Consider the following 24,813-nt stretch of genomic DNA (forward strand, 5'->3'; position numbering starts at 1 on the left):
CTTAGAACCTTTTTATAGTACGCAACTAAATCAGAGTTTATTAAAAACACACAAAAGAATTTCATTAAAAATATTGACATTTCCATGCAACAACAAATAAGCTTTGAAATACATTGCTGAGGTTCTAACAATCTATCGACCTACCCACCTACCAACCAACTGACCAACTGACCGACCTACCACTCTACCGACCGGCTACTTGACAAACCTTCCGACCAATGACCACCTGACTGACGAACTCTCTGACAGACCGACCGACTAACCAACAGACCGACTGACCAAATAACCAACGGACTACCTGACATACGGACTACCCAACTAACCAACAGACCGTCCGACTAACCATTCGACTAACTACCCAACCAACCTGACTACCTGACCAGCGGACAACCTGACCGACCAACGACCCGACAGACAGAACAACCAACTGACCGACCAACTGACCGACCAACTGACCGACCAACTGACCGACCAACTGACCGACCAACTGACCGACCAACTGACCAACTCACCGACGACTACTGGACTAAACGACGACCTGACAGACCAACTGACCGAAAAGACTAGACGACCGACAGACTTCCTGACACATCAACAAAGCAACTAATCAAATGACACCTGCGGATCACTCGACTGACCGACTACCCAACAGACTACCCAAGTCTGTCTATCTATCGATCTCTTCATTAGCTAGCTTAATACACATAGATTAATTTAAATGCTGCTCCGCTTCTCCTTCCTATCAATGCTGTGGCGTATACCGTTTGTTAATCAGTAAGCCATCTATTATGTCAAGATATCTGCGTGAGCGTTGGCCTCCGGTCTACAAGTTCTCCACCACGCTGACTCCAACATTCAGAAAGAAATGACCCAGCGTGACGGACTTCCTCACTTCGACATTCACGTAGATGAACGGGAACCCCGCACCCCAGTCCTGGACCTCCTCGGAATGCTAAGACCGGACTGGAGGCCGGAGGACGTCCACATGAAGGCCAGTCGGCATTCGTATTGGCTAATAATAAAATAATATATAATTGTCTTGATTGATTACAATGTTGTGTTCATTGTTTTTAAGATAATACATAGAACTCCTGGATAAACATGTAATAAAGACTTTAAATGTCCTCCTGGCTGGGCAAAAACAGCCAGTGATTTTTCTACCTGTGTTGATGACTCAGTAGATTGACATGTAGGCTGATTATGTCAATGTATATGTTGTATTAAATTATTTGGTAGCAATGTCTGTCATAGAAAACGACAGAGATAAAAACTGAAGGACAAAGATAAGGTCTGGAGGTTGGAAGTGTGTCAATGAAGCTTCAGGAAACTCATTGTGCGACTATATTGGCTCAATCAGACCCCGGAATAGAGTTTATGTTTGTTAGGTGATATCGCATGGGCCGGGTGAGCCCTCCATTCGATCAGGTCTACTAAAGCACACATCCTTGGCGTATTGTGCTTTTGTTTTTTTTGGCGGAGGGCGTTGATGGCGCAGGAGCAACACCTGCTCTGGGAATGAAGCTGAGAATGAAAAATTGCGAGCTCTGTGTACATTGTGTCATGTGTCATGTCAGCAGACATTTTAGGAAGCGGCTTTGATTGTCAGAGCGAGAACCTTATTCATTTTCAATGATGTCAGACCGGGACGGAGTAATAGTACATGTCAGCTGGTTTGTAGGTGTATTTGCCTTAACCCTGTAAACCTTCACTTGTTTGTGTATTGTTGGCTATGTACTGTTTCGTAAATTAACTTGAAAATTGAAGCTGATAGCTGTTTCTTTGTTACTGATTAGCGCAAATGGCTATCAGTTTGTTATGAATTTCTCAAAAAGGAACTTACTATGGTATTGTCTTGTTAATATGCTATTTTTATCTAATTAATGGGATGTAATTATCAGAGGTAGGGTTGAAATAGGCTCAGTCAACCACTACAACATCATGCCATGCAAGCAAACCATGACAAATGTCATTGAATAGCTCACGATTAGCATCAAAATATATTTAGGTTACAAATGTAATTTGTTGTGAAGAATCAACAATAAGTGGGACACAGTCATCAAGAGGAACACACTTTATTGGATATTTTAAACTTTTTTATCAAATAAAAATCAAAAAAGTGGGTGTGCAAAATATTCAGCCCCTTTACTTTCAGTGCAGCAAACTCTGTCCAGAAGTTCAGAGAGGATCTCCGAATGATTCAATGTTGATCTAAATGACTAACGGAGATAAATGGAATCCACCTGTTAGTAATCAAGTCTCTGTATAAATGTACCTGCACTGTGATAGTCTCAGAAGTCTGTTTAAAGTGCAGAGAGCATCATGGAGAACGAGGAACACACCAGGCAGGTCGGAGATACTGTTCTGCAGAAGTTTAAAGCTGGATTTGGATACATAAAGATTTCCCAAGCTTTAAACATATATACTGTGTACTGTGCAAACAATAATATTTAAATGGAAAGAGTATCAGACCACTGTAAATCTACCAAGATCGGACCGTCCCCTTAAACTTTCAGCTCACACGAGTAGAAAACTAATCAGAGATGCAGCCAAGAGGCGCATGATCACTCTGGATAAACTGCAGAGGTATACAGCTGAGGTGGGAGAATCTGTCCATAAGACAACAATCAGTCGTATACTGCACAAATCTGGCCTTTATGGAAGAGTGGAAAGAAGGAAGCCATTTCTTATAGATATCCATAAAATGTGGCAAAAGGTCACAAAGTTCAAGGCGGCCAAATAATTTCACAAGCCACTGTAGTAATACTCACAGAGATTGTGATTTTTCTCTGAAAAGAATGTCTAGTGTTACCAAAGAATAAAGCCCAACTCAAGCCATGTGTTGTTAACTATGACCATTGAATCTTAAAAAAATCTGCAAAAAGAGTTTATTGTAATTTTTAGATTATAGGTACAGTCTCGTAATCAGTAGCATGATCTTAATTTATCCACTTCCATGTGCAAATGAAAAAGAGAGGATACCAAATATTGCTGCTGACAAATCAAAAAATTGTCATGTCCTTCACGGTCGTCATGGCACCCAGCTGGTCCCGCCCCTTGACACCGGCTGAGACAGATTGACTTGATTGCATGTGGGATACTTAAGCGCTCCTTTTGGGACTGCCCGTTGCCAGACCATCACTTAACCTGAGGAAAAACCTGTTCATGCCCATTTGTTCTGAGTAAATGCCTAGTTTGTGATTTTGATTGCCTTTAAGCCTGTTTTGTGAGTATTACCTAGTTTGAATTTTTGATTGCCTTTAAGCCTGTTTTGTTTTGTCTTTGGTCCCTGCGTGTTGGACAACTTTTATTTTCTAAATTAAAGTAACAGATCGTACACGCAAATGAGTTCACACTTCCTGCCTCTTGGTCCGTTCCTTGACAAAAATAAATTGAGCTTCTAAATTTCAGTCATGTTTTTGTTTCTCTCATGTGTTTATGTAAGTGCTAATTTAACCAATATTGAGTGCTTCACTAGTTGACTGTAATTGACTAATGTGGAGCCCGCAAACTAATGTCTTAACTGCAGCACAATGTGTCACTTGTCTGTACTAGACAATTCCCCGCTGATTCTGCCAAGATCACAACCTTATTCCATAAAAACAGTGGGAATCTTTAATCCATTCATGCGCGTCATTAATTAGATGACGAGGCTTTTGGCTACGACTAATACTTTTAAGTACTCCCGCCGCTTACCCGCACTCCATTGAATTTCTTCACCTTGACATTCAGAGCACTGAGCAGAAATTATATCGCGTCATCACCCACCTCAGGCCTTTGCTATGCTTTATTAAAAAAATAGGATTTTCCTGGTCCGCACCAGTCCTAAGCCAACTGCTAGGCGCCTGCCCAGGCGACCCGAGATCCGCGGACAGGGCCCGGTGTGTGTTTGAAATACTTGCCGACGCCATATTTCTCGCAAACAAAAGAATAAGGCGCATCGTATAGTAAGCTGCACCGTTTAAAAAGTCACAGAAAAGTAACTGCTTATAGTATGGAATTTACGGTACTCACTTCAACGAATCTATGCCTTATTGGCAACATTTCAAAAGTCAAATATTTCCTCCGGTGACAGATGTTCACGGAGGGCATCACCAACCAACTCCTGGGCTGCTCTGTAGACGGGTCCGATTGTGTTCTGGTTCGAGTCTATGGCCAAGGGACCGAGCTCTTTGTGGACCGACAGCGGGAGCTGGAAATGTTCCAGCTACTCCGCGCTCACGGATGTGGTCCGCAGATCTACTGCAGCTTCCGCAACGGAATCTGCTACCAGTTTGTACCTGGAGACGTGCTGGAGGACAGACTGCTCCGACAGCCCGCCATATATAGGTTCCTTTCACTTTTTATGTTTCAAATTTCACTGATTTTTTTTTTTCTTATGTTGTACTCTGTGCGTGAAAAATCTGGCCCCTGCGCGCAGCAGTTGTCAACTAGGGATAATTGATTTAGACTGCACAAGTACGTTTCATTTTAGGCGGGGAGAGCGGAAAAATGCGCACCCACGTGACACAAATTTGGTCCCCACTCTCCACCTCTCCCACTCTCTGCAATAGTCCAGAGAGGAATAATGGATCAAGGCAAAAACAGTGCAGTTCATTTTCGGCGGGCTAAAATGGCAAGCTTCAGTTGCCTGAACTGAAAATAAAAATGTGCTCTGCCGGGTCCCTGCTTTAAGCAATAGTCAATAATGGATCGTGGCTACAACTCCGGATTTAATTTTAGATAGGCCAGGATGGCACGTCTTCTGCAAGTCCGCGCCCACAGACTGGCAACAGTATGGGATTGAAGATAATGGATCACAGCAATTGATATTAGGGAGGAAATTTAGTGAAGGAATTAAAAGAGCTTCCAGGCACAAAAAACTGTGCCCTTACTGTCCCTCCTTGAAGCAGTTTGCGATCGGGGATAAGGGACTATGGACTTACGAGGGCAGTTCACTTTTTGTTGGACAGAACTGCAAAAAAAAAAAAACTGAAAGGTCTGACAAATGGTGCTATGCTGGCCCACTCTTGCAGCAATATGTGAATAGGTATATTGGATCACAGCCGCATGAGGACAGTTAATTCTAGGAGGAATTACAGTAACTGATAAAATAGAGTTTAGGGTGTCCCCTGCCCACTGCCCGATGATTGCTCGGATGGGCTCCAGCACCCCTGCGACCCTACTCAGGATAAGCGGTGTAGCTGATGAGATGAGATGAGATGAGATAAAATAGAGCTATGGCCTGACAAAAGTGTGCTCTGACAGTCTGCACAGGTGAACAGGAATAATGGACCGTGGCCTTGAGAGTGGATTTTGATTTTTGGTGGACAGATCGGCAAAACAACGGAAGTTCTGCCAGACAATGCTCTGCCAGCTCCCATTTACAGCAATAAGAAATGATGGATAAAGTATCGCGGAATATTTTTTGCACTTAGGCTGCGAAGTACAAAGTATAAAGTAGAGAGGGATTACAGTATTATATAGTGACTCCTAGTGGTGTAAAATTACTTTATTTTGATCCAAGTCAAGTATTTGTATTTGAATAGCCCTCATTCACAAGGCTACAGACTATCAAATACACCATCCCCTGATCTCAAACCTACATATATCATCAAAATGAAAATTTAGGTAATAAACATAATGTCCTGTTGACAGCTTCCCAAAGTCAACATCATTCATTGGCTATTGAATAGAAGTGTGTTTTAAGCCTGGATTTAAAAAGTTCCACTGAGGTTGCAGATCGAATATCAGAGGCCAGAGTATTCCACAGCACCGTGGCCCGAATGGAGAATGCTCTTTCACCTGCGTATTTCTTCTTGGCTCTTGGGATCACTAGTAGACCAGTGCTTTTCGAGCGCAGGCTCCTAAAAGGGACCTAGGAGGAACCTAAATCAGAAATATATGAGTGGGCAAGTGCATGCTAAATTTCGTATGATAGTAACAAAACTTCAAAATCACATTTTAACCTGACAGGTCAGCAAAAATCGGGAAAAAGTGATCAAACACTTTTGATTCAAATCGTAAGCAAAAATACATGATCATACACATCATTTAGGTTTAGAAATTTGTAATTAACTTTTAGAGAACGTTTCGTGTCAGGTATAACACGTTTGACATTGAACAGAAAACATCACTCTGAGATGAAGGTAAAAAAAGTGAATGTGCGTTCTATCCCGCAGATTGATTGCGGCGGAGATGGCGAGGCTCCACTCCATCCATCCACCTGCCGCTCACCCCCCCAAACTGTGGACAAAGATGTCTCGTCTTCTCACGCTCTTAGAAGACGGCGGAAAATTGGGCGAGAAAAGGTTACAAACACTGCACGATTGTTTTCATTGTAAAAATGATTACATGCTTTTTGATACAATTGAAAATACAATTATTACCCAGAATATTATTGCTGCAATGTCAAGTTAAGTCACGTTTGTCTGTAAATGTCTCAAAGGACTGCAGAGGATTACAATGACACTATCCCCTGATTTTAAACCAACATGAGGGCAAAGAAAAATTCAAAAACCTCAACATGAGGAAATTGAGAAACCTTGAGAAGTAGCCCTAAGGAGTGGTAACCCCCCTTCCAGAATGACCAGGGTGCATTAGATTCTGCATTGAGTAACAATACACAAAACATAGTGAACTTCAAGAAGAAAAACATAGGTAAGATCTAAAAATTGGTCCATAAAATACTTATTTTTCATGATCATGTCAGGACCAGAATGGAAACAGGACCCAATTGCGTTACTTTTCTCACAAGTTTTATTATAGAGAGAAAGGGCTCTGCGCTTGAAGCAAGTCGCTCTCATACCCGGATTGTGCTCCAAACGAAAGTGGGTCTTCTGTAGCGAGCGATGGCGGTGTCATCGATAGAAAAAAATGGGTCGGTAGCCAGGACTGAGAGAGCAAGGCGTGGTCGAGGTCGGAAGCGAGTCGTAAACCAGCACGAGAGATTAGACGTAGTCAGGGACAAAAACAGGACGTAAGCCGGATGGGAGAACAGACGTGGTCGGGAGCAAAACCGGATAGGTGGGAGTCAGGGTCGAAAAAGGCTTGCCTAGTATTCACTGAGATTTGCAGACGGACTGACAACAGGGGATTGACAGGACTGGGTTCAAATACTGACCGGGAGCCAATCAGAACCTGCGGCAGTTGGCGCCAAAGGAGTGGGCACAGCTGAGTCACATCAGTAATCATGACAGTTTTAGGTCATTCATGGGGTTTGAAACTAAGGTTTTATCTTCGAATTGATTGTTTTTCAATTCTCTTTTTAGGGTTTTGAATTAAGGTTTCTAACTATGGTTTTGGCTCCAAATTATCGTTTTCAAGCATTCCAAGCTTCAAATTATGTATTATATATATATATATATATATATATATATATATATATATATATATATATATATATATATATATATATATATATACATATATATATGTATATATATATATTCTTTTAATTATTTTATTCTATTATTATTATTTTTTAGACCTACAAAGCTCTGAACCCGCGAACATGGAACCACGAAGTAGCGACGCCCCTTCAAAAATGCTTAAAAAATAAATAAATAAATAAATAAATAAATTATTATTTCATTTTATTATTATTATTTTTTAGGCCCGCGAAGCTCTGAATCCGTGAACGTTGAAGCGCGAAGTAGCGAGGTCCCACTGTATAGAGTATTTAAATAGTGCGACATAAAATACACACTACTATAAAAAAGGGTAATATGCAATGTGGGGGTGTGGTTTAATGTGGGCTTTCATTCCCCCCGGGTGGAGTTAAAGAGCCTCATGGCATGAGGAAGAAATGATGTCCTCAGACTGTCCGTGGAACAAGACTGTGACAGCAGTCTGTCGCTGAAGCTGCTCTTCTGTTTGGAGGTGATGCTGTGTAGTGGATACGATGGATTGTCCATGATTGACCGCAGCTTTTTCAGTGCCCGTCCCTCAGCTAAGTTGTCAGGTTGTCCAGCTCTGTGCTCACAACAGAGCCCGCTTTCCTCACCAGTTTATTAAGACAAGAGGCATCCTTCTTCTTGGCGCTGCCTCCCCAACAGGCTGTCGCATAGAAGAGGGCGCTTGCCACAACAGTCTCATAGAACATTTGTAGGGAGCCTTTTCCAGATGTTGAAGGACGCCAGCCTTCTGAGGAAGTACAGTCGGCTTTGACCTTTCCTGCATAGAGCTACTGTGTTGGCAGTCCAGTCCAGTCCAGTTTATTGACCAGCTGCACACCCAGGTATTTGTAGGTCTGGACAAATTCAACACATCCTCCTTTGATAGTTACAGGAACCGGGTGAGTTGTAGTTCTCCTGAAGTCCACCACCATCTCCCTGGTCTTGGTGGTGTTCAGGTGCAGGTGGTTAGCATCGCTCCATTGTCCTGAATCAATTTCCTGTACTCCTTCTCCTGCCCACTTCTGATACATGTCACGATAGCAGCGTCGTCAGAATGAAGGTTTTCAACTAGAGAATTTGTAGATATGTTTTTTTCACATTAAAGCGACTACACATTGGGAAAGAATTTAAAAAATCCCCTGCTACATATCGTCCAAATATTTCACTTTTATATAAAAAAACCTAACGCAAACACATCCCAGATTTGAGATGTTTTCAACATTGAAGTAACAATATAGTTAATAAAACAAGCTATACTCTATATCCCCCAAATTTTCATTGATTAAAAACAAATGATTGCAATTTTCATCATCAATAGCTCCCACGTTAGCTTGCATGAATTAGCATGTGCGCGCTAAACGGTACGATTTCCTCCTGTTTATCTGAAGTTAAAAGGTCATGATGACCGTGACGCCGTCCAGCCACATTCTCTTATGTTGTTATCTTCTCTTCACGCCTTCCTGGCGAGGAAAATTATTTAAATGGCTAATGCATGGAAATAATCACTTACCCTTATCTTCGACACCAACATTGGAATGAAGAACAGAGGACATTTTGTGTGCAACAAAACAGTACATTACTCATTACTGGATGCATTACATACCTGTTAACTTATATGCTATCCCCATTTTTTATCCGTTTTACTAGAAAAAAACAATTATTATTTTTTTTATAAAAATGACGTCTTACTCATTTTGGTTCTAATCCGGATCGTCTTGGTCACTGGTAGCAGACGACGACGTCATTGTAGTTTGCAAATACTATATTGTGGCAGTACGCTAACAGATGCTAACATTTATTTCTGCTGCCTATAGCGCCCTTGTCGATAAAATATGTTATGCACGCGAAGTTTACATTATATCCGTTCCTATATTGTTCAAAGTTACGCGTTTGTGTTATAATCAAAACCCCAACGAGCTATAATCGTGAACATAAGCATGAAAGAACCGACAAGTAAGCAGAGAAGAAGTCAAGGATCAGGTCGACACGAATGGGAATCTCTCAAATGCTTTGGATTGCTTAAACCATTGGTCCCCAAACTGCGGCCCCATTCCGGCTATCTGAATAATACCAGGGAGCATTTTTACACACATTTTTTTAAACCTAAAAAAACGTATACAGACGCTGCCCGACCTACGAACGAGTTAGGTTCCGGACGATCGTTGGTAAGTTGAATTTGTTCATAAGTAGCTTCAGTGCTATATTTTGTATGTTTATGGTTTGAATAAGTAACCTGTATTGGTTCGTACTAAAAAATAATCACTTCATAAAATAATATGCTCTATAAAGATAGATAAAGTTTAACTTACTTTTGGAAGATGGGTTTCAAGAGGTCCTCCCCCGTGGTGAAAAGTGGCAGAAAAAAAGCGAACCAACCATTTTGTCAACCGCATCAAGCTTTCTTATTCCACTTTCGTTTCAAAAGTTTCAATACACTTTACACTCACCATATTGAATGGATGCACGAGATATTGAACAATAAAAACGTTAAAGTTCTTAGCGCGCTAGCGATGCAGTACACGTTGTTGTGATTACACACAAACCAGGAAGTAGAAGCCGTATTTCTTCTTCGGTGTGGTTGCTGGGTGACCTCACAGCGCCACGCGGCGGAATGGAACACTACAGTACTGTCCTCAGAGAAAGGTGCACACAATACAAAATCTAATTTACAGTAATGTTCGGATATTTTTTGACATCCCGGAAAAAAAGATTGTATCTGCCAGAATCCTTAAGTCAAATGTATGTAAGTCGGGAGGCGTCTGTATTCTTGGTCGCCTAAATCTTACCACAAAACCACTAGTGATATACAGTAGATGACATGAAAAAGCATTGGCTTTTACTTCTTTATAACACTATATTTGTTCAATACGAGAGACAAATGTAAATTTCATTGTGCGTTCTGTATGACAGTAAATGTGTCATTTACTATGCTTAGAACAGAAAAATAGTTCTATCAAGAGATGACATCTTATACCTTTTCGCAAGTCATCTATACCACTGGTTGTCCAGTGCTATGTTGAATTTTGACCAGTTAAGTTTATGTTCCATGAACTTTTTTTCTCATTCATTTCACAAATAGTGTTACTATTTATTTTCCGATATTTTTTCTGTGAAAAGTCCAGAAGAAACATTTTATTGTAGCTTTCTCGAAAAACAATGTATGTTTACTTTAAGGCTTTCTTGCAATCGTTACACTTATTCGGTTAAAAACTGACCCCAGCCCCAGAGAAGGGGGAAGTTATCTTGCCCTCACAGGAAAAAAAATGGGGACCCCAGATTCAATTGTCTTCAAAAGGTCTTCATTTTCGGCACGTGAAAGGGATGTGAAGTCGTCTAACTAGTTTACACGTGTTATCGTTTTATTTATTCTACATATTCTGCTTGCTGTGAGTAAATAGGTGCTGCGTTGCGTTTATAAGGTTTATTGTCGCCCTATAAGAGGCTATAAGCATTTGCTTCTGACTACCCCTTTTCGAACATATTATGTAATGGCATTTTGTTGTTGTGTTATTGTTTTTGTTCTGTTTTTATTTTAATGCTCGAATAAAGTTTTCATTCATCCATTGCTATAATTAATAAGGGCAGCAATTGGATGTCGGCAGCTCTTCATTTTTTGCGTGTGAAAGGGATCTGAAGTTGTTTGAATTGTTTACACGGATTATCTTTGTGTTTATTCTGCATAGCCTGTCATGCTGTGAGTAAATAGGTGCTGCGTTGTGTTTGTAGGGTTTACTATCGCTCAAAAAGAGGTATTGAAATCATTTATAAGAGTAATTAGTGGTTAGCAGGTATGACACTACCCAAGAAAAAACAACAGATGGTGCTGTTTCGCGGCCCATTTTCTTACCACCTTACTTTCCGCACCAACACGCACGGGATCGTGCGTAAGCACGCTCGCATTCATTAGTCTTTTCCTCGAAGAGGCATCAGAGACACTTTTGTACCCTCGAGCGTGAATGTGATGTTCAGAGGAAACGTGCAAAGAAAGAAGCAGGAAGATGGTGCACCTGCAGAGGAGGTCTTCAGCCAAGCCGCCACCCGCTGCGCATAGATAGGGAGGCGCGCAGCTGCAGCGCGCACGCCCCCCAAACGCGCGCGCAACTCAGGCCAAGAGTGCAATGCGAGAAAAAGACCTCCCGCTGGGACGCTCGCAAAACGCAAAAGAAAAGGCGACACGGCAGCAGAGTCATATGTAAATAAGTCGGCATTGATAAACGGAGGAAATTCCCGCTAATGAGCAGGAGGCCGCCTATAAAGATGCGCCTAATCGACGCACTCCAAAATGGAAATGGAACCAAGACGGTTTCAAAAGGCGTTAACGCAGGTGATCGACTGCAATTAACAGCACGTTTTGAAGCGGGATCAAAGTCAAACAGGAAGTGGAAAGCTACGAAATGTGTAGGGAGAATAAGTCGAAGCATCTCTGAAATCAACGCTATTCTGTTAGGTAGTGTTGAGCGGTGTTACTGGTAAAAAAGTAACGTATTCATACCTGGCAACCACTATTAATGATTGCAACGTTCAGTTATTCCTCTTTTACCTCTAGAATGTATCTTCTTATTTATTGCTTTCTTGTTCTTCATTTATTTATTTATTTATTTTTTCTTCTATTTTCATAGCGGTTTTACTTCTTTTTTCCCCTTTTTTCCTTATGCTATATTTTTTTCGCTGAATTATATTATGTCGCACTTGTGAGTATATCATTATCCTCAGTAGGGTCGCGGGGAGCTGTCTTTGGGCAGTAGGCAGGGGACACCCTAAACTGGTTGCTAGCCAGTCAGAAAACTCACTTGCTCAATCACACCTTGGGAGGAGTCTGACCCGCTAAATAACCTGACAAGCATCTGTTTGGAATGTGGGAGGAAACCGGGGAGAACATGCAAACTCCACACAGGAAGGCAGGTAGTTGGATTTGAACCCTTGACCTCGGAACTGTGCCACGGATGCGCTAACCTCTTGGCCGCCGTGCCGTCGGGCGTACTATTGTCACGACCAACCTACAGGGTAGACCCAATCGTGTAACGTTTTCTCACAGTTTTATTGAAAGAAAGAGGAATCCGATGCTCGCTGGACGCAGGAAGCAAGTCGCTCTCGCAACCGGATTGTGAACCGAATGCGGAAGTGGCTCTTACGTAGCGAGCGATGGCGGTGTCAGGGACGGAAAAACAGGTCAATAATCGGGACGGGAGAGCAGACGTGGTCGGAATCAAAACAGGTCGTAGCGAGAGACAAAGAGGAGCAAAAACAAGACAGGTGGGAGTCAGGGTCGAAAAAGGCTTGCCTTGTATACACAGAGGTTCGCAGACGGACTGACAACAGGGGACTGACAGGACTGGGTTCAAATAGTGACAGGAAGCCAATCAGAGCCCGTAGCAGTTGGCGCCAAATGAACGGGTACAGGTGAATCACATCGGTAATCATGACAACTATATGTTAATGCTAATTTAATCTATATTGACGGTCCATAAATGATTGTCTAAATCATGGCACAATGGGTTACTTTTCTCTTCTAGGCATTTCCCGCCGATTTTTTGATGATAGCTCCAGTGTGTAATTTTTGAACCATGAGATCGCACTGTATTCTCTGAAATAAACACCAATATTCCACCATGTAAAAGAATTACACATTTCTCGACCAGTGATTTATTTTCTATCTATCTATCTATCTATCTATCTATCTATCTATCTATCTATCTATCTATCTATCTATCTATCTATCTATCTATCTATCTATCTATCTATCTATCTATCTATCTATCTATCTATCTATCTATCTATCTATCTATCTATCTATCTATCTATCTATCTATCTATCTATCTATCTATCTATCTATCTATCTATCTATCTATCTATCTATCTATCTATCTATCTATCTATCTATCTATCTATCTATCTATCTATCTATCTATCTATCTATCTATCTATCTATCTATCTACCTACCTTGGCCATATCCCTCAAGAGGGGTGACCGACAGCAAGACAAAAACATACAATAACAAAGAAAATAAAAAAGGGAAAAAATGGCAAAAAACATACACAAAACACTTGTGGACCATGGCAACCCAAATGCCCAAACACCCAAACAAGTTAAGCACCTCGGTACCCAAGTTGGTCACGCTATCGTCCATCCAGATGAAACGGGACACCAGAAAGTGGCCATGTCACTCGAGTCGGGGTGAAACAACACACTCTTCTGTTTAACAGCAGGGACAGACAGCTTTCACTGGTTTACCCCTGCCGCATCATACAGGTGCCCTGCCAATCCCTTAGAACGCGTACAAACATCCCACTATAATTTTACAGAACCTCTCCACTCATTCCTATCACCATTCCTGTTGTTGTTGTTGATTTATTTTAAACATTGGTATTATGGTTCATGTATTTTGGCCTTAAATCTTACACACTGTCCCTTTAATTGCAAGGAATGGACATCAGGGAGGCTGTTTAAGGCTGCGTCTTAAATCCTGGTGCGTCTCGTGCAAAAAATAACTTCAGTTTCTTCCTTAAATTAAACATCTAGCTTTTGATCACATGTGCTCTGTCGTCCGGAATTTACGAGGTGTTAATGTTAAGGAAGTCAACGACAAATGTAAATTTCCAACCAGTTTTTAGAAAAAAAATGAAAATGTACTGTAATTTTACAACGCTGGGTTTGACTGAGAATTGTGAGTGCTGAATTTTTCATCCATTCTCACCCCACAAAAACCGCCTTTTCAAGTTGTTATGAGGACATCAAACACGCCATGCCGACAACTGATTAAATTAAACATTCTCCCACCCCAGCCGAACATTAGTCCATTTTATCCTAAACTCACAACTACAGCCTAAATCAATTTTTTTTTATTCCTGTGGTTTTGATGTTCCGTGCAGTTCGACTACGGCCCCGCAGCTGCCCAGCTTGCCCAAGTTGTCTATGGAGGCCGAGTGGCTAGAGCGCCACCTGTCGGCGTTGGGCTCTCCCACCGTTTTATGTCACAACGACCTCCTAAGCAAAAACATCATCCATGACCAAAAAGAGGGTGAGGGAATATGCTGTGTTTTTGAGGGGGTTTGGGGTCCGCTTATGAATTATTTTGGCATGTGGTTATGTTGCAGGGCGCCAGCCTTCACTTGCAATTAACCTGCATGAATACTGCTGAGTGTAATAAAAGCCTGTGGTGGATTTCTATGGAAGAACAAAATGTGGTGGAGTAATCTCTCGGCTGCAGTTAGGCTTGGGACCAGAAGTGGCAGTCATGAGTAAAAAGTTAAACCGACTGAAATGTTTGGATTTATCATTTTCTTTCGAGATTTTTAGGCCATATCCCTTGGGTCTTATACAGTTTGGACTTACAACGGAAAAACTATGGCCTCGATTTATTTAGTATTTTTTTGCTGTTTTATTATTTATCTCTAAGTTCTTTAAATTATTACCTGATTATGTATTTGCTAGAGTGTGTGCTAGAGATAGATGTGAATGGCGAAAGGCAGTTAAGAATGACTGATAGTGACGCATATGATGCAGAGGGGGTAAACCAGTGCACGCTGTCGGGTCTCTCTGCTGATGAAGGGTTGCATGGCACAGTGCTGTGGGCTTAATGTTCGATGTCAGGTTGGGAAGAGCGAAAGGGAATGAACGTTTGGTGATCGTGTGTGTGTTCTTGGCTTTAGCTAGATGTTTCTCAAATGAGCTTCATGTTGTGACTGCTAATTCGAACAGAACACCATGTTTGCTATGTTTTCAGTGAGTAATTGGTATTTTAGAATAGCTTTCAATTCTAAATTGTTGATTGTGCACAAAAATTGTATATTATAAGACAATTCCATGCAGATTTAGTCACTCAATATCAGTAAGAACAACCCTGACAGCCATTTTGTCCTATTTTCATGGCAATCCTTTCATTCTCAGGGAGGGTGAGATTTATCGACTACGAGTACGCCGAGTACAACTACCAGGCTTTTGATATTGGCAATCACTTCAACGAATTTGCTGGTAAGTTTTCCTCCCCCGTACTTTACTAGGGTATTTCTTTTTGTGATCCTGCCCTAAAAGAGTTTTAGCAGTATTTTGATTTTTAGGGTTTTTCTTAGCTTCTCCAGCCAGTCGCTAAAGTTAGCCTCTTCACCACGGCTATGGCTGCTATAATTGTTTGCTGAGCTTTGTGAATAGAGCGAACGTCGCTAAATTCCGAGATTCAAAGTACTGCCACTTGATAAGTCCTGTTTGGCTCTTTTTTGTCGCTTCTTCCGTTAGCAGCTAAAGTTAGCCACTTTACTGCTGCCTACATCATCTGTGTTGGCTTCTACCATGGCAGAAATTAGGCTCTAAACTACAAAAGATCCAAAGTTTAAATTGATGTATTTTTGTAATCGGGAAGGCACCCGCGACGTGGACTACAGCCGCTGCCCGAGCCGCCTCCTGCAGAGCGATTGGCTGGAGGCCTACCTGCTCAGTTACAAAAGCTGCACGGGACAAGAAGCTAGCGTCACCCGCGACGAGGTGACGCGACTCTACGTGCAAGTCTGCAAGTTTTCCTTGGTGAGCGGTGGTCCGACTTCTTATCTCAGACATAAATTGCGGGCACGTCTGAAAAGAGATTGGGAAGCTTTTTTTTTTAAAGAAATTGTCCTACTTGAAGGACTATCAGTCTTAAATGCGCTATTGCAGTCCAACAATGACTTGAAAAAGCAAGAAAGGGAGAATTTATGACCAACCAGGATGGAAGGGTATCAACGAAATGCCTTTTTTTTTCTTTACTCCGATTGAGCTTATTTGGACGCCCAGATTTTGTAACCCCACAAAATAATACTTTATTCGAGTCGATTTTCAGGTCCTTGAGACATGTCCTGCGTCCTGTTATGATTATCAATTTTTCCTCCAGGGTGTCTGGTCTTAAATCCTGGAAAAGATCATTCAAGTTAAAAAACTCCTACTTTAGTTGGCGTAGGAAAAAGAAGGTTTAAAAAACAGGGGTGTGTAAACTACGGCCCAGGGTTTTTAACCTGGCTGTCAGGAACCGGAACAGGAGACAGGACCCACTCGCGCAACGTTTCTCCCAGTTTTATTGATAAGAGGGGAAAGGAACGCACACGGAGATCGCTGGTTGCGGGGAGTAGGTTGCTCAGACGCAGAAGTGGGACTTCCGTGGCGAGCGATGGCGGTGTCGGGAACGGAAAAAAAACAGGTCAGTAGCCGGGGTGGAAGAGCAAAAGCGTGATCGGAATCACAAAACAAATCGTTATTCGGGGCGGGAGAACAGACGTGGTCGAGATCAAAACAGCTCGTAATTCGAGGCGGGAGAACAGACGTGGTAGAGATCAAACAGATCGTAGCGGGAGAAAAACAGGAGCAAAAACACAGGACAGGCGAAAAAGGGATTGCCGTGTAAAAACGAAGAATCGCAGACGGACCGACAAAAGGGGACTGACAGGACAGAGTTTAAATACTGACAGGGAGCCATCTGTCAACAAGCTGCAGCTGGCGACACACAGGCGGGGCCGATTGGGCGCCATGGCAACCGTGACACTGGCCCCCTGAAAAAAAAATTCATAAAAGTACTACGAATGGAAAATTATTGTTTTAGTGCCACTCTTGTCTCTAGTGTCGCTTTATGAGCCCCTCTTTTGAAATATCTCATCTCATCTCATCAGCTGCACCGCTTATCCTCAGTAGGGTCGCGGGGATGCTGGAGCCCATCCCAGCAATCATCAGGCAGTGGGCAGGGGACACCCTGGACTGGTTGCCAGCCAATCGCAAGGCACACGGGGACAGACAACTCACTCGCTCAGTCACACCTAGGGACAATTTGGACCGGCCAATTCACCTGAAATGCATGTCTTTGGAATGTGGGAGGAAACCAGAGTGCCCGGAGGAAACCCACGCAAGCACGGGGAGAACATACAAACTCCGCACAGTAAGGCTGGGAGCTGGATTTGAACCCACTTAGGAGGTTCCCACGACCTCAGACCTGTGCCGCACACGTGCTAACCACTGCGCCGCCGTGCTGCCCCCTTTGAAATATATTTTTCGCAAAACTTTGGGAGTGTGTCGTGTACATACAAATACAGCAATGATTATATTCAGGCACTACTTTCTTTAATAATTAATTCGGCAACAAATTAATTCTGGGAATTTTTGAAATATGTGACCTCAGTTTTTTCACCCCCAAGCAGGCTTCAAACTTCTTCTGGGGTTTGTGGGCCATTCTCCAGTCTCACTACTCGTCCATCGATTTTGACTACCAAAGGTTTGTGATTTTTTTTTTTTACTTTTCTAAAGTATACAACTTTTACCGGTGACTTTGCCTTCATTAATAAACTTACTTTGCCATGCTATAACAACGAGGCATTCTAGAGCAGCGTGTCTGAAACCCTCACAATTATTTCTCATTCTAACAGTAAAAATGTCAATATTGAATTTAATAAATATATTTATCATGATATAGAATGTACAATATATATATATATATATATATATATATATATATATATATATATATATATATATATATATATATATATATCAATCATTATAATGTTATAATAATTACATTTAAATGTTTTAATAACTTAACATTTCTCAATTCAATCATTTTTAACATATGAATTGTCAAGACAGACAATGAAACTGTCAGGAACCGGAACAGGATCACCCAAATGGGTGACGTTTCTCACACAAGCCTTTTATTTTACGGGAAATGGTTAGGCGGCAGTCTGGCGTGAAATGATAGGAAGCCAGAGGCCGACGAGATCGATACCAGTTGCCAGAGCACATATCGGACAGATGGGGTTGATAACGGACAGGACGTGACAGGCAGGATAGATATCAAAACCCGATATCAAAAATAAACAGGACAAACTAGACGGGAACGAAACTGGGAACCGATATCAAACAACGGGACAGACAGAATTGATATCAAAACAGGATATTGGTATTAAAGAGGACAAATTAGAGGGGAATGAAACTGGAAACCGATATTAAACAGGACAAAATAAACGGGAAAAATACCGGACAGGTTAAACCAACAGGAAACAGGACTGAGTCAAAACCCACGTCTTGCGGGGCAGAGGTTCGTTGACGGGCTGACAAAGGAAGAATGATTGCACTGAGCTTAAATAGACGGAAAGCCAATCTGTCAACGAGCCGCAGCTGGCGCCACACGGGTGGGGCCATTTGGGCGCCACGGCAACTGTGACAGAAACATAGGTGAAAAATAGAAAAAAAAATACAGAAAAAGAACTGAATAAATAGGGGAGATGAAGCATCAAATAAAATACATTAGACACCCGGAATATGACATAAATCCGTTCTTAAGTGGAGGATCGCCGTATAGTGCTGAGATAGAAACATTTGGCAATCAGCAAATACCGTTCGAATCCATGGTGCCCTAGCTAAACGCATTATAATAATCAGATTATCTATAGAAAGTACTACTCACATGTGTTATACGTGCATACGACATTATAAATAAATATACATGTCAATGAAAATGACTTTTTATTTACTTTTGGTGTGACGTGACTGCAGCTGGTCAATTAGAGTAGCAAGTGGATGCAGGGGCTAAGGTGACGGCGACGGCTGTTTAAAAATGATTTGAGAGCATCCATTTACGAGGATTGTCATGCCCTTATTTTATTGGCTACTTACTTTTAATAATAGCGCTGATCGTCGATCGGTTACAGCCATTCAACTGAGCAAGGGGTAGCAATCCGTGTACCTTCTTCCTATTTCTTTGTAATTGCCAACTTTGTTTCCATGGTTATTCTTTTTTTGTTTCTCCTTTAGCATCACTGCAACTGTAGTACAAAAAATATAATATTGTATCGCTGACTTGCATAGTTTTGACGAAGGACATGATATTCTAAATTGAATGAAGAAAGAGAAAGTAATAGTGGGAGGTTGTTGAACCATTAGCATATTTGTATTTTCATTATGCCGTGACGCAAACCAATAACAGACCACTGTTTTATATGAAGTCCACTGATAGCATAAAAGTATTTGAAAGACGTGACTCGTCATACGCACATATACTGCAAAGAGCATGCAAATACTTTGTTGTTGATGTCGTATAAAGAGGAAAACTCTGTGAAGACGTAAAATACAGTCTTATTTCACACTACAAAGTAAAAAAATCCCAAGGGACACCACATCCCTTGTTTCTACTGTATTTCAGGCCTTGTAACGGGGAAATAAAATCAATCATAAAAGAAAATCCTCCTTTCACACTCAGTTAACAACTTGCAACAAAATCCTCAGTCTTTGCGGGATTTTCACAGTTATCTTCAAACGTAGCATGAACCCTTCCCAATTCATTCAACAGGGTCTTTAAAGGGTTCAGTGTAAAAGACTGAAGTCTTAAACCCCTTTTACACAGTCTTTATTCCGTGCTGAGTTCCGTGTGAAAGACAGCTACATCCTGAGTATTCTCTCTGTCTCAAAAGTCAACGTATCCCCCCCGAACGTCTCACGGTGATCCAAATGAGGATTGACACCCGACAGCCTCTATGCTTTTCGCCCCGTGACCTCCCGTCTTGCTCTATGGCAGCTCCATCGCTTCATTTGGATGGAGAACCCGTGAGGAAATGTGATCCAGAGGGGTACGGAGGCACAGAGGCACTATTGTTGCCCTGTTAAATCTATAGCGCCCCCCGCCCCTCGCACCCGCGTTTGCGTTCGTGTCTCTCCAAACCGCCGCCGCAGTCTGCTCATTCGGGTTAGGTTACCTTCATTTGAGTGTTAACTGTTGCCGAGCGCGACGGGAAATTGATGGGATGGAGAGGCTGCTAACCCCGACGCCTCACCCACTCACAACTCAAAGACGCGTAGAGTGGCACCTCGACAACCTTCATTAGAGGGATATTGAGTTGCTTTATAATGTTATGTGCTCCCATGAAACTGACATATTGTCGCTTCACAAGGTTGTGTGTATTTCCTGAAATGAATGCGTGATCACTCGACATGTTTGGATACATAGATAATTCTGAAATGTGGAGAGGCCACAGTGTTGTATGCTTCCACGACACTGATTTGTGATCGCATCACCATATAATGTGCATCGCTGACTCAAATAAGTGGTCATTCCACAATATTGTGTCCGTTAATCGTGGTCACACACAATGTTCCCTCTAATTTTCCACGGGTCTGAGCGTTCACACAAAGACGGTGAGCAGCCCTTGAAACAACAGTGAGCAACCATAATCCCAAGTGTGGCAAGATAATTAATTATCAAACATGTCCAAAACTTGACATCAAGTTACATTTTGCTGAGTTTCCGGCATTGCAAAATTATTTTTCTCTTTTGAACGAATTGACTCCTGTACTATTGCAAAGGTTGTACGGCCTACAAACGTCGTTTGTTCTTACAATTCTTTCACAAGATATCCATTTCTTTTTATTTCCTGATATATTTTGTCGCATAATATTAACATTTTTGGGGGCTTATTTAGTCGGTTGTAAGATACAGAACTGTACTTAATCACATTTTTTAGTGGAAGTACAATGTTGGCGACAAGATTGACTTGATATAATTGGAAATTATTTGAATGCAACACAAACTTTTTCTTCTTTTTTCCGTGTTTTTTTCTTCTTTTTAAAAAATTCCTTTAAAAAAAAATCTTATTGTGTTTATTTTTTCAGAGCTGTTACTTTTTGTTCTCTATTTACTTTTTTCCTACATTTCTTTCTTTTCTTTTTTTCTGGCTTTTTTCTAAATTCTTCCTTCTTTTTTCTCTTCCTTTTGTTTCTTTTTTTCTCAGCTTTTCACTACTTTTTCATTTTGGTATTTTTTTTCTTTTTTGTTCTATTCCCCCCTTCTTTTAAGTCATTTTGTGCATAATTTTACATAATATTCGGTCATGTTGGGATTAAAGAATCAAAAACAACCCGAAGAGCCGTTTAGGACCCGAAAGAGCCGATTCCTTTTAGTGAGCCGAGCCGAAGAAGCCGGTTATCGACAAACTCTCCTAACTTTACTTTTCAACTTCGTTCGCCATTGACTTCAAAATACCGCATTTAGGAAACAATGTCAGGGGAACCCGTGTATTTTTACGTTTTTGCACTGTAACTTAAGTCGCTTCTTAATTAGTAATTTTGATCCCTCATTTTTGTGCGCTGGCTAGATTTTCTTGTGCGCTGACACTGGTCTCGCAACATTTTTGTGTACATAGTTTTAAAAGGTGACAGGCAGCCAATCAACGTCTTAGGCAATTTGTGCCAAAGGAGGAGACTCAGGTGCCCCGCATTGTCAGGCGGGACGGAAGGAAAACAGATCACTTGCACTCGTTTCTTGTTTTTTTTTGGAAGGAAGGAATGACAAGGCGTGATTCTTCGATCCGTTGTTTGGTCGTGGACAGGCGTAATCGTCGTGTTGTTGGTCGGGGCTGGAGAAGAAGGACGTCGTCGTGTTCAGAAGAGTGATCAGGAGTCAGACGAGCAGGGCAGGTCGTAGGCAAATTCGGAAACAGGTCGGCAACGGAGATCAAGCAGAAGAAAACAGGAGGTAGGCAAAGAGTCGGAGGTACCGGCTTTCTGAGCAGATGGCAACAGGTAGCATAGTACAATCAGACAGCTTGTTTCCGGTAGCTGAGGATTAAAATGGACAGGGTGCGCCAATCAGCTGTCCTGGCTGTTGGCGCCAAATCCTGAGCACAGGTGTTCCCGATCCGGGTGATTGTGACACGCATCAATTATCATGAAAGTTGTATGGATCCTAACTTATGTTAGCATCAAATTCAATGTCACGTGGAGATTTAATATTTATATTTTAATTTTTTTGGTCCCCTTAGGGAAATTCATTTTCACCCATTGCACTGGGCAGTACAGTCAGTGCTGTCACAGCAGAGCGAGCCCCAGATGACCTATTTACGGCACCTGGTATTACCAGGTGGTTTTCTATCCAAGTACTAACCAGGCTGGACCCTGCTTAGCTTCCCGAGATCGGGCATACTCGGCGTGGGATGACCATGCGGGTGCTCCACAATGTGTGCAATAATTCATATTCCGTCCAATTAGCCTTTGATGTTGGGTAGATACTGTGTCTCAAACAACAATTCAAGTTCCAGTAAGTGTTGTAAGACCACTCCACAATGTTGTGAGTCAGTGTGGCACATTTGACACATCATATTATACCGAAGTAGCACCAAGTACTTTCAGAAGATAGCTTAGGGGCGAAGTCAGACTTTAGGAGTTAAAATTAAGTATCCATGAAACCAATCCGGGTAAATGTTGTCTGAAGTCATGGAAACGCGTGCACGTTTGTGTGCGCACGTTCTCGCGTGCCCGTTTCCTGCGCCAAATCTCGGCTGAGTCGCCGACGAGTGACAGGCGTCTGCGCGGCCTCGCGCGGTAATCCGAGCCAGATGTGCGCCGTGACAATAGAAAACGTCTTGAGTTCATATTTACTTAGCTCACCAGTCCGTGCACGTGTGTGGCTTGATGTGCACGCTGGTGTGCGCGCGTACTTGCACGTGTGGTTTAGTTGGCTAGACAGCCCTGTTATTTTGACAAAGACATTATTATGAGGAAATGAACAAGGAGGAGGTCTGCTCGGGTCCACTTTTGCACAAAAGGACATTGTGAAAGGAAATACCTGCTTTTTATTTTTCCTCTTGCGTTTAAAGAAAAAGTGGGGGTGCTTTGCTTTCATCCACCATCTCGATAAACGTTAAGTACGCCACATTCTGAGGTGTCAGCTTGATATGAATGTGCTGGACTGCCAGGTTTTTACTCTTTGATTTCAAAGTAAAATATGTCTTTATAGGTTTTTTTCTCCTACGAGGGGAGCGCGCTTTTCTTTGACAGACAATAAACTTGATTTTACTTGCAGAAAGTTTCGTTTTGGAATGATGCTAAACGAATGATGACCGTTTAATAAAATGAATTATCTCTCTTACTTTTATACGCGAAAAGACCTGGACAAATAATTGTCATTTATAACTAGTTTATGTTTACACCCGTATAATTTTTTAACAAGCTTTTGTGTGTCATGATTACGGATGGGAATCACCTGTGCCCGCTCTCTTGGCGCCAACCACTGCGGGCTTCTGATTGGCTCCCTGACCCTACTTAATCCCAGTCCTGTCAATCCCCTGTTGTCAGTCCGTCTGCGAACCTCAGTGAACACTAGGAAATACTTTTTCAACTCTGACACCCACCTGTCCCGTTTTTTGCTCCCGTCTGTTCCCAGCTTTGACCCGTTTTTGATCCTGATCACGTCTGCTCTCCCGTCCCGGCTTTCGACCTCTCTTTGCCCCTGACTACGCCTTTTCTCCTACAGTATTATGGCTTACGACTCGCTTAAGACCCAGACGATGTTTTTGCTCTCCTGTCCCGGCTACTGACCCGCTTTTTCTGTCCCTGACATCGCGATCGCACGGTTGTGACAGTGTGTGGTTGCTTGAATCCGAGCCTTCCACAGCATTGTGTGGATCCATGGCTTTGGCATGTGTTTCCTGCACAATGTTGTGTGTGACAGTTATTCTACTAAGTGGTCATTTCAGAAAATGATATTGCTTTTTGAGCCTGACATTTATCAGGACCAGAACGGAAACGGGACCCAATCGCGTTACGTTTCTCACAAGTTTAATTGGAGGAAAGAGAAAGGGCTGCGCCCACGATCCGTTGTTCGCTGGACACGGGAAGCAAGTCGCTCTCATGCTCAGATTGTGCTCCGAACGCGGAAGTTGATCTTCCGTAGCGACCGATGGCGGTGTCAGGGGGAGAAAACTGGTTGGTAGCCGGGACTGGGAAAGCAAGACGTGGTCAGGGTCGGAAACGAGTCGTATGCCGGGACGGGAGAGCAGACATGGTCGGGATCAAAAACGGGTCGGGTCATAAGTCAGGACGGGAGAGCAGACATGGTCGGGATCAAAACGGGTCGTAGCCGGAGACAAACAGGAGCACAAACGGGACAGGCGGGAGTCAGGGTCTAAAAAAGGCTTGCCTTGTAAAAACAGAGGTTTGCAGACGGACTGACAAAAGGGGACTGAGAGGACTGGGTTCAAATACTGACAGGGAGCCAATCAGAACCCACGGTAGTTGGCGCCAAATGAGTCACATCAGTAATCATGACAATATTAGGTCACTCCACAATGTTGTGTGAGTCTTTAACAATGTCGAGTGCATCTTTGATAATTGGCCACTCAGCAACATTGTGTGAGGTTATGACGCTGAAATGTGGTCACCCGTTGTATGGCTTTATGATACCGATCACTCCACCATGTCATGCGGGTCAATAAAGCATGCGTACTGCTTAACAATATTGTGTGCATCTGTGACAACTGCTTGCTTCGCAACATTGGATTAGGCCATGATGCTGACATGCGTTGACCCTAAATGTTTTGTGTATCCATTAAAGATGTCATCTATTCACTTTACAATATTGTATTAGTTTATTAGCTTGACATATAGCTGTTCCACAATGTTGTCTGGGTCTATAATGCTTGTTTGTGGGTGTCCTACAT

General features: G+C 42.3%; 1 protein-coding gene across 3 annotated transcripts in view; it reads left to right on the top strand.

Moving 5' to 3' along the window:
- Positions 1 to 24,813, top strand: part of LOC148362915 (ethanolamine kinase 2) — a 31,782-nt gene that overhangs the window by 1,959 nt on the left and 5,010 nt on the right. For 2 of the 3 annotated variants that reach the window (XM_088340501.1, XM_088340503.1), the window contains exons 2-8: positions 797 to 991; positions 4,073 to 4,326; positions 6,159 to 6,287; positions 14,245 to 14,393; positions 15,263 to 15,346; positions 15,732 to 15,892; positions 17,527 to 17,600. In XM_088340501.1, the coding sequence (XP_088196627.1) occupies positions 866 to 991; positions 4,073 to 4,326; positions 6,159 to 6,287; positions 14,245 to 14,393; positions 15,263 to 15,346; positions 15,732 to 15,892; positions 17,527 to 17,600 (977 nt within the window). In that variant the 5' untranslated portion in view covers positions 797 to 865. The remainder of the gene's footprint in view (positions 1 to 796; positions 992 to 4,072; positions 4,327 to 6,158; positions 6,288 to 14,244; positions 14,394 to 15,262; positions 15,347 to 15,731; positions 15,893 to 17,526; positions 17,601 to 24,813) is intronic. The other variant, XM_088340504.1, reaches the window with a different exon arrangement.

This window comes from Urocampus carinirostris, chromosome 7 (genome assembly GCF_059441175.1).
Source record: "Urocampus carinirostris isolate Australia breed hairy pipefish chromosome 7, RoL_Ucar_1.0, whole genome shotgun sequence".
Lineage (NCBI taxonomy): Eukaryota > Metazoa > Chordata > Actinopteri > Syngnathiformes > Syngnathidae > Urocampus > Urocampus carinirostris.